Below are 10,000 nucleotides of genomic sequence, written 5' to 3' on the forward strand. Positions count from 1 at the left end.
TGTGTGTGTGTGTGTGTGTGTGTGTGTGTGTGTGTGTGTGTGTGTGTGTGTGTGTTATTGTTGTTGTTGCTGCTGCTGTTGTTGTTGGTAACGACGGCAACCAGGAAAAGCTGGAGATCAAGGAGATCTTCTCGCTGTGTGACTTGGATGGAAGCGGCTCCATCGACTGGCACGAGCTCCGCGGTGGGCTCAGAGGTGCGTGTGTGTGTGTGCTCTCGTGCATGTGTGTGGATAATTTGTGTATGAATGAATGTCTGCGTGTGCGTGCGTGCGTGCGTGCGTGTGCGTGCGTGTGCGTGTGTGTGCGTGTGTGTGCGTGTGTGTGCGCGTGTGTGTGTGTGTGTGTGCTCGTGCATGTGTGTGGATAATTTGTGTATGAATGTGTGCGTGTGTGTGAATGTGTACCTGTTCATGATGCCTGTCCCCCAGCCATCACCCACTTCTTTCGCGCGTACGTGCTTGCTCGCCAGGGCTTGGATTCCCCGTCACCAAACGCGAGGCGCAAGAGATGATCACGCAAGCAGACTTGAATGGAGACGGGTATCGCAACGCAAACACAGCAAATGCAACTGTTGCATTGCGCTGCATTGCATTACATGGCATTGGTCACCGCGGTTGCTGCGTGCGATTGCTTCAATCGTTGGGCAAGTTTCAGCTTATTCATGAAGTGCATCTTTGTTCTGTGGTTCTTCATAGGCTCGTGGACTTGGACGAGTTCATCAGTATCGTCGAGCACCTGTCACGTTCAGAGGTCGACATTCGCCGAGAAATTATGCAGGTGAGTGAGTGAGTGAGTGAGTGAGGTGTGTGCGAACGTATGTATGTGTGAGTGAGTGAGTGAGTGAGTGAGGTGTGTGCGAACGTATGTATGTGTGTGTGTGTGTGTTAGTGCGTGTGTGAGTGTGTGTGCATGTATGTATGTCTGTGAGTGAGTGGGTGCGTGCGTGAGCGTGAGAGAGAGTGTGTATGTGTGTGTGTTAGTGCGAGTATGCATATGAGCGAGTGATTTTGTTTGTGTGTGTGTGCGCGCGCATTTCTTTGATTGCGCTTGATTGAACGCTTTTCGCTTGACTGAACGTGTACAAGTCCGCGCTTGTATGTTATGCTCTGCAGCAACCTTGACCCTGTCGTTCCTGCCGTGTCACCCACCACACCCTCACACGCCACGATTTTGCTTCTTACCAAACACACAACGAACAGGGCTTCAAACACTTTGATCGGGATGGAAAGGGCTACATCACCATGGATGACTTGGTTAAGCTGTGCAAAGCGGTAAACACCCACAAATCCCTGCATCATGCCTACAAGCACTACCTTTACTAACACCCACACACTTCTCCCCCAATGCAATATGAAGATGATGTGTCATGCTGTCACACTCCACCACCGCCACCGCCACCACCACCCTGACCCACACTGCACCACCGCACCACGTCAGGTGGACGAGTACATTCCACGCGAAGAGCTGCGAGAGATGTTTGTGCTGGCGGACTTGGATGGGAAGGGCAAGGTCACCAAGGATGAGTTTATCAAGATCATGCTCAAGACAAACCTCTTCCGATAATGTGGTGTGTGTGTGTGTGTGTGTGTGTGTGTGTGTGTGTGTGTGTGTGTGTGTGTGTGTGTGTGTGTGTGTGTGTGTGTGTGTGTTCGTTCATTTGTGTTCGTGTGTGTGTGTGTGTGTGTTCGTTCGTTCATTTGTGTTCGTGCGTGTGTGTTCGTTCACTTGTGTGTTCTGACAACCCCACAATGCCCTTCTCTTCTCTTCATCCGGCTTTGCCTTCTTCTTCATCTTCTCCCCCCCCCTCTTCTCTTGCTTGACTTTCGAGCATCATGCCAGCACCTCCTTGTTGGCGCTGTAAGCGAAAAATCATAGCAGTATCATAGGCAGTACACCCCCCCCCCTCTCTCTTCTCGTGCGCGTCAGCATTACCACTCTTTTGCCAGTGGCCTGGTCTGCTCTTGAAATGGCGGTGTATTTGACTCGTGCGTGTGCATTGACATGGCCTGCCTTCTTGGGCGGCAGGCAAACAGGCAGGCAAGCAATACCCACACCACACCACAAAACGTGCCCAGATACACACCACACACCACAACACACGTCAACACACGTGTCAATGCTCAGTCCTGCGTGGAATCCATGGCGTTGTCGTCATTGTCATTGTCGTCGTTGCTATCGTTGCCATCGTCGTCCCCTGCGTCTTCGCCTTGCGTATCAACACGTGCACCAGAGGAAGATGAGTTGGTGGTGGCGCTGCCGCCCTCCTGCTCGATGATGGCACGACACATGCCAAGCACACCACCCCCGCGGGCAGCAGCGACCCCCGCGTCAACCCCAAACTGAGACATGACCGTGTCAAGCTCACCGGATTGCAGCGCAGACGTGAACGTTTGCAGGCTCTGATGTCGATGTTGCACGTGTGAACAAAACGCAGAAGCGGGTGGGTGGGGGCGTTCGTGAGGGATGGACAGGCAATAAATATGTAGACTGGCAAGGAGGGAGGCAAAAGCAGCTCAATCATGCTCAACACGCACACACACACACACACACACACACACACACACACACACGCACATGCACACATCTGCACACACACACACACTCTCTCTCACATGCAGTCTCTGCCTCTGACGCATGCATGCACAATATCACGCACAGACCTGGATGTACTGGGGGCTGCGGATGTTGTTGAGAATGTCTTCGCGCGTGGCCGTCTCTGCATTCGGGAGGAACGGCAGCAGGCGCGCAACAACCTCTGCAGCCGCAACGTGTGAAGTCAAGGGTTGGGAGGGGAGAGGAGGGGAGGACGTGGTGTGAACACTGACAGAAAATGCGCACAAGTTCACCCACACACACTCACACACTCACTCACACCCACACACACACGCAGCCACGAGGGGTCGTGAGGGTGGTGCTGCTGCTGAACGGACCGTCGTCGGCGAGAAGAATCTCGACGTTCTCTGGCGCGAGAATGTCCGTCAGGGACGCGCCCTCGCCCATGCCCTGCTGCTCCACTGCACACAAACACACACACACACACACACACACACACACACACACACACGCATGTACGACACAGCGTGTCAAAGTGAACCATGCAATGGTGTCAACAAGCACCGACAGCACACACAGCACACACAGCACACACACACACACACACACACACACACACACACCCAGTGAAACGTACTTTCGGCAGCAAGGCCTCGAATGAGACCCTCCGTTGCCAAGTCCCCATGCTGCTGCTGGCCCTCGCTCTGGCTGCCCTCTCCACCCTGCTGCTGCTGCTGCGTGGTGTCTGCTGGTGGTGTCTCCGGCTCTGCTGCGCGCGTGGTGGGCGGTGCCGGGGAGCTGGTGCTTCCTTGCTGCTGCTGCTGCTGCTGCGTGCGCTGCTGCTGGGAGGACGACTGACGGGCCTGGGGCGGCGCCTGCAGCCCCATCATCTGCTGCAGGAGCTCGGGCGGGATGTTCATGCCGCCGTTGTTTCCGCCCATGCCGGGCAGGCCGCCAGAGAGCAGCTGCAATGAAATAGTAGGGGGACAGCAAGCAGCATAGCACCAGAGTAGGGAGTAGGGACAAGGGACAAGGGAAACCAGGGGAGATGTTCGTGGTGAGGGAGGGAGAATTTATGGCATGCGGACTGTCATGTTTTGGGCATTGCAAGCTGATGGAGTCACAGCACGTGCAGTTGAGGCTGTGTCAATACATATATGCACAAGGGAGTCACAATGTCATGAAACACGAGGAAAGCAGCCAGCACAAAAGACACAACCAAGCATAGCAAACAGAGAAACCGAAACAGAGCAACCAACCCAAAGCTCTCATCAACACATGCACACGCACATACCTGCATCATGGCGTTGGCCTGGCTGTTGCCACCATTTCCACCGCTGTTGTCGGCTGCACAGGCACGTGGAGTTGCGAGTGTTGTCACAGTCGGTTATTTCACGAATGCCACGAAATGCGGATACAAGAGAACGCAGCAACGCAGTAAGTCAGCAGGGGGAGGGGGCGGCACGTCGATCCATACGTTCACGCTGACACGACGCACCAAAGTCTTCGAGGCTGCCGGTGACAAGGTTTTCGTCGCTCATGATGGTGTTGAGACGCTCTGCGCGGTCCTTATCAAGGTCTGCGTTGGGCTCCTGCATCCAAAAGAAGTGGCGCTCATCAGACATCTTCAAGTAGTACACGCGAGAGCCCTCTGGTGCAGACTTGCACTTGTAGAATTTCTGGTTGCCTGGGAGCACAATGATCTCCTGTCAGTTATGTGCATGGGTGTGCGTGAGGTGTGAGAATGCGCGGGAGTGCGTGTGTGTTGTTGTTGTGGTGTGTGTGTGTGTTGTGGTGAATGTGTGTCTGAGTGTTGGCATGTGATTTGATTGATGGCACTAGAGAGGAGGGATGTCAACAAACACGAGAAAGCCAACAACAACAAGGCGCAACCCGGATGCGAGCAACTCAGCAAGAAACCCGGATGCAAGCAAGCAAATAAACAAGCAAACAAGCACACACACACACACACACACACACACACACACACACACACACACACACACACACACACACACACACACACACACACACACACGCACGTCTTCGACGACACCCGTTGTGCGGTTCTTCCAGCAGAGGACGGGGAGGTTGGTGTCGTCCTTGGCCAGGTACAGGACGCCCTTGGCCTCCAGCGGCGTGACGCGGTTGCCCTCAATCTTCATGCGGCCCGCACGGAAGGCGATGGGCGAGTTGGCTGGTGCGCCAGGGGCAGACCACTTGCGCTGGCCTTGCTGCCCTTGTCCGGCACCCTGGGCTGGCTCAGGTCGAAACAGAGACATGGTGAGCGGCTTTGCTTGCTTGCTTGGTGCAGACTGTGATGATGGCTTGTGTCAGCTGAAAGATGGACGGAGAAGTGTGCTTGTTGTATTTTGTTGTTGTCGATGGAAAAAAGTGCGGTTGGCTGCAGCAACGGCACCAATGTCCTATTTAGAGGACACTGGCCTAGCCATTAATGTGAAGGAAAGCAAAAGAGGACAAGCAGCAGCGACGACAAGCGAAGATGAGGAGCATGACGCGGAGGCGGGGAAGGGGCGCAATCGCCCTGGCTACGCTGCTGATGACGATGGTGTTGGGGTCCCGTTGCCACCATGTCACTGCGTCCAACGTCACTGACACCAACGTAAGCGTCCTCAAGAGTGGCGGTGGGGGAGGGGGAGGGCAAGGCAATGGAGCTGTGTGTGTGTGTGCGTATGTGTGTACGTGAGTGTGTACGTGAGCGTGTGCGTGTGATATGACCGTGCACTACGCGTGTATTGCATTGGTGTGGCTCGCGTCGCTCGCGTCGCTCGTGTCGCAGGGCATTCACCCATTGATCACCGACGTTGAATGGCTGCTGTACTTTTGGTTTGGGTGCAGGGTGACGAGCTTCAAGACAAGCGCCCAGGCCATTTGCACTCGTGGGTGGTCGAGATTGACGCGATCGCCGGGAACACGACCCAGATTGTGCAGGCGATTGCCCGCCATCACAGTCTGGAGGTGTTGGATGAGCTGCCATTCCGACCCAATGCCTTCCACGTGGTACAGCACGAGTGTGGAGTGACGGTTGCTGGTGCTGCAGGCCGTGAGCATCATGCGCCATCGCGCTGTCGGCTGCGTCGCTCTCAAGACTGGGAACCCGTGGGCCAACGCACGCAGCTGCTCCTGGCCGAACCCCACGTCACCAACGTCATGCATCAGGTCAGGTTGGGTTTTGCGGGGCTTCAGCGCAAGAACTGCTCACCCTCGACGCGCTTGTCGCTGACTGTGATCGTGGCGCCCCGTGCTTTTGCGTCCGCATGGGTTTTGATCTGACGGAACATACTATCGCATTGTTGCAGCCGGAACACGTGCGTGTACGAAGGACAGGCTCTGACCCGCTGTGGTCCCAGCAGTGGTATTTGAAGAACGACGCCTTTCCATCCTTGCAGCAGAGCCCTGTCTGGGATGAGGACATTACCGGCAGGTGTGTGTGTGTGTGTGTGTGTGTCTGCGTGTGTGTATACGTGGATGGATGTGTGTGGTATCTGCATGTGTGTATGTGTGTGTGTGTGTACGTGTGTTTGTTCGTGCGCTTGCATCTGTTTCACAGTCGTGTGTGTGTGTGTGTGAGTGAGTGTGTGTGTGTGTGTGTGTGGGTACGCATGTACTTGTGTGACTTGTGCCTGTGCCTTGTATGCGGTAGCGCTGCCTCATCCTGCAGTGTTGTGCACAATTGCTTGCGCTTTCCCATACGTGGTGGCACCAGCTCGGTTGTCGTCACCATCGTGGACGATGGCATTGACTACACCCACCCAGATCTCGAGGACAACTTCTACCCGCAGGCGTCGTTCGACTTCAACGGTGTGTGTTGCCATGTGTGTGTATGTGTGTGTGCGTGCGTGTGTGTGTGTGTGTATTTGAAGCAGACGTCGTTCGCAGGCCCGTACTGCAGTTGAGCTCTTGTTTAATCTGGGGTGTTCATCTCAGCACACACACACACACACACACACACACACACACACACACACACACACACACACACACACACACACACACACACACACACACACACACGCACACGCTCACTCACGCTCACTCACGCACACACACACTCACTCACTCACTCGCTCACACATACACACACACACACACTTTTACTCACTCGCTCACTCACGCACACGCGCGCTCTCTCTCTCTCTTTCTCACCATCCCACCCCCCCCCCCTATCCACGTTGAACTTGGCGTCAGACAACGACCCTGATCCCATGCCACGCGAAACGAGCACAAACATCAACAAGCACGGCACGCGCTGTGGCGGTGTTGTTGCCAGCGCACGCTTCAACGGCGTCTGTGGTGTCGGCATCGCATACACATCAAAGTTCGTTGCTCATGCGTGCATGTGTGGGACTGTTTGTGCGTTGTCTCTGTCTGTGTGTATCTCGCTGTGTACACGTGTGGAGGTGAACCACAACCTCTTCTTAACCACACACACACACACACACACACACACACACACACACACACACACACACACGCACGCACACACGCACTCGCTGTATGCACAGGCTTGGCGGTATCCGTATGTTGGATGGCCCCGTCTCAGATGTTGTCGAGGTGTGTACTCTTCCAACGCCGATTGCTGCACATATATACGCTCACCGCTGGGTTCCATTGCGGCTCATGAGCCACCTGAGCCCTCACATGCCCTCCACCACGTCACCTCGACTCACACCCCGTCCTCCTCTCACCTGCGCCGTGACGACACGACACGACACGTGTTGCTGCATGTGCCAGTCCAAGTCGCTTGGGTTTGAGCGCGATGTTGTGGATGTGTACAGCTGCTCGTGGGGCCCTGCTGATGACGGCATCGCATTTGAGGGGCCAGGCCCGCTCACCCTCCAGTCAGTCGCAGCGGTGATTGGGAGCGGAATGGAATGGGTTGAAGGAAGGCTGTGAGAGGTGGAAGGATGGTAGGAGCATAAGAAAGATGGAAAGAGCGACCTGCGACCCGCCTCCTTGACAAACACACGTGCTTTATCCTGCTGAATGAAGGTTGATGCATGCACCCACGACGCTCACAACGCGTCACACCACATCACATACACTACATCACACCATCCTTCCCGTCTCCTGCCACGACTTGATGTGTTGCGTTGGTGCAGGGCAATGGAGCACGGCGTTGCCTTTGGCCGAAGCGGACTCGGATCCGTCTACATCTTCGCCGGCGGCAATGGCGGCCCAACGGTGTGTAGTGCATGCGTGTGCATGTGTGTGTGTGTGTGTTCTTGTGTGTGCATGTGTGTTCGTGTGTTCGCGTGTGTTCGCGTGTATTCTTGTGTGTTCTTATGTGTGCATGTGTGTTCGTGTGTGTTCGCGTGTGTTCGTGTGTGTGCATGTGTGTTCGTGTGTGTTCTTGTGTGTTCGTGTGTATTCTTGTGTGTTCTTGTGTGTGCATGTGTTCTTGTGTGTTTGTGTGTGTTAGCTTCGCTGTGTATGCGCACGTACATGCGCGTGTGTGCGAGTCTTGCCTTTCCATTTACACATGTACTTGCAGTCAGTGTTGCGTACTCTGACGCCCCATTCCTTGTTTTGAAGACCACGCACTTGTTCCAAACACTCATTTGCCCCTATGCCCAATCCCCCACGGTCACATCAGGACGACTGCAATGCGGATGGGTACAGCAGCAGCATCCACACGATCGCTGTCAACAGCGTGGATCAGACGGGCTCCGTGCCCCATTATGCAGAGTCGTGCGCCATGGCACTGGTGCGTGTACACACACACACACACACACACACACGCACACACACACACACACACACACACACACACACACACGACACACACACACACACACACACACACACACACGCACACACACACGCACACACACACGCACACACACACACACACACACACACACACACACACGCACACACACACGCACACACACACATACACAAAATGCAGTGAACAACATTGGAACCATATTGCCATGCCCCGTTTCCTGCATTGGGAGCCCAACTGATACTGCTCGTCCTCCCCTTGCCACCAACCATCACTCATTCACCACCACCACCACCACCACTGCATCACCCTCCTCTCTCCAAACCTTGTCTCCCCCTTCCCCCCCCTTTTTCTTCTTCATCCAGACGTCTGCGTTCTCGTCTGGAACGTACACGACGAAGCGAATTGTGACGAGCGACCTCCACCACCAGTGCACCACCACCTTCTCCGGCACCTCCGCGTCCGCCCCGCAAGCTGCCGGCATCATTGCCCTTGCCCTCGACGCAAACCCCTGCCTCTCCTGGCGACACGTGCAGGATATGGTGGTGCGGGCAAGCAGCAAGGACAACCTCAACACGCACGCCGGGTGGCAGGTGAACGGCGCGGGCCTGGACGTCAGCCACCAGTTTGGGTTTGGGCTGCTCAACGCGGACACGCTGGTGACGCTGGCGCAGGCGGAGCGGACCCAATATCCGCACCAGGCGCGCATCGTCACGGACACACACCGCCCAAACCTCGTTGCCGATCACGCACACTCGCAGTTTGATGATATGCTCGTGACCTGTGACGATGGCACCGCGAGCACGGGTGGCGACAACGACGCCGGTGGTGATGATGATGATGATGACAGCAACAACAGCAACAACAACAGTGGTGGTGGTGATGGCGGGCTAACGAGTAGCACACGCAACCGCGGGTGTGTCAAGCGGTTGGAGCACGTGGTTGTGACGGCGCGTTTCCAAACGGCAAAGCGCGGCGCCTTGCAGCTCACGCTGACCAGCCCCTCGGGCACCCGCTCCAAACTGCTGTCCTCCCGTCCATCGGACACAGGCTCCTTGACAATGACGTGGGAGTTTGGGAGCGTTCAGTTCTGGGGCGAAGGCAGCGCCGGGGTGTGGCGGCTGCAGGTGTCGAGTTCCAGCAGCCACGCGTCGCACACGCTGCTGGCCTGGCACATGACCCTTTATGGCACGGGAGGAAACTTAAAGCAGGGCAAGCTCACCACACAGCGAGACACGCTCACCTTGCACAATGGCCGCACGTGCCGTGTGTGCCCAAAGGGCGCCTATCCAGATGGTGTGGGCGGGTGTAGGGAGTGCTCGTCATCATGCAATCACGGCTGTTTTGGGCCTGGCAAAAGGGACTGCCTTTCGCCCCTCTCGTCCTCCACCACCACAAGCAACGAGCAACTACGAACCACCATCAGTACGCCATGTTGTGTTGTGTCTGTCTGTTTGTTTGTTTGTTGGCTTGTTGTGTTGTGTTGCTCGTTTGCTTGCTTGCTCACTTGCTTGTTTGTGTGCATCTTTGCATGTTTTGTTTGAAATGTCCGTTCACACGCTGCCACGTCACCATTCCTCCACCTCCCGCCCTTGCCTCTGCTGTGCAACTGCAGTGTGGGCGGCCATCGGCATTGCCGTTGCTGCGAGCGCCTACCTCGCGTTCTCGTTCGTGTGGACGCGATGCAGGGCACGCGT

General features: G+C 55.8%; 3 protein-coding genes across 4 annotated transcripts in view; 2 read left to right on the plus strand and 1 right to left on the minus strand.

The window, feature by feature from the left end:
- PTSG_04876 (uncharacterized protein) overlaps positions 1–1,564 on the plus strand; it is a gene marked incomplete at both ends in the record, with an annotated part of 3,984 nt that extends 2,420 nt beyond the window's left edge. Inside the window, 3 exons of the mRNA XM_004994136.1 lie at positions 697–778; positions 1,201–1,272; positions 1,439–1,564. Coding sequence (XP_004994193.1) covers positions 697–778; positions 1,201–1,272; positions 1,439–1,564 — 280 coding nt within the window. The remainder of the gene's footprint in view (positions 1–696; positions 779–1,200; positions 1,273–1,438) is intronic.
- Positions 1,565–1,955: 391 nt separating this feature from the next.
- Positions 1,956–4,986, minus strand: PTSG_04877 (the record flags this gene model as incomplete). 2 transcript variants are annotated; one of them, XM_004994137.1, is made up of 8 exons in its annotated part: positions 1,956–2,207; positions 2,367–2,400; positions 2,662–2,756; positions 2,932–3,015; positions 3,192–3,519; positions 3,849–3,901; positions 4,053–4,260; positions 4,597–4,986. In XM_004994137.1, 8 exons carry the CDS (start codon positions 4,834–4,836, stop codon positions 2,122–2,124), a joined length of 1,128 nt encoding a protein of 375 aa, XP_004994194.1. The 2 variants fall into 2 exon arrangements, with proteins under 2 accessions (XP_004994194.1, XP_004994195.1); XM_004994138.1 differs by having other exon boundaries at positions 2,122–2,400; positions 4,597–4,836.
- A 30-nt stretch (positions 4,987–5,016) lies between these two features.
- Positions 5,017–10,000, plus strand: part of PTSG_04878 (prohormone convertase1) — a 6,143-nt gene continuing 1,159 nt past the window's right edge. Inside the window, exons 1-11 of the mRNA XM_004994139.1 lie at positions 5,017–5,177; positions 5,414–5,734; positions 5,875–5,999; positions 6,282–6,376; positions 6,764–6,893; positions 7,081–7,129; positions 7,310–7,416; positions 7,678–7,759; positions 8,172–8,282; positions 8,669–9,728; positions 9,919–10,000. The exon at positions 9,919–10,000 is cut by the window's right edge and continues 305 nt beyond it. Of these exons, the coding sequence (XP_004994196.1) occupies positions 5,058–5,177; positions 5,414–5,734; positions 5,875–5,999; positions 6,282–6,376; positions 6,764–6,893; positions 7,081–7,129; positions 7,310–7,416; positions 7,678–7,759; positions 8,172–8,282; positions 8,669–9,728; positions 9,919–10,000 (2,282 nt within the window). The 5' untranslated portion in view covers positions 5,017–5,057. The remainder of the gene's footprint in view (positions 5,178–5,413; positions 5,735–5,874; positions 6,000–6,281; positions 6,377–6,763; positions 6,894–7,080; positions 7,130–7,309; positions 7,417–7,677; positions 7,760–8,171; positions 8,283–8,668; positions 9,729–9,918) is intronic.

Source organism: Salpingoeca rosetta (genome assembly GCF_000188695.1).
Source record: "Salpingoeca rosetta unplaced genomic scaffold supercont1.11, whole genome shotgun sequence".
Classification (NCBI taxonomy): Eukaryota; class Choanoflagellata; order Craspedida; family Salpingoecidae; genus Salpingoeca; species Salpingoeca rosetta.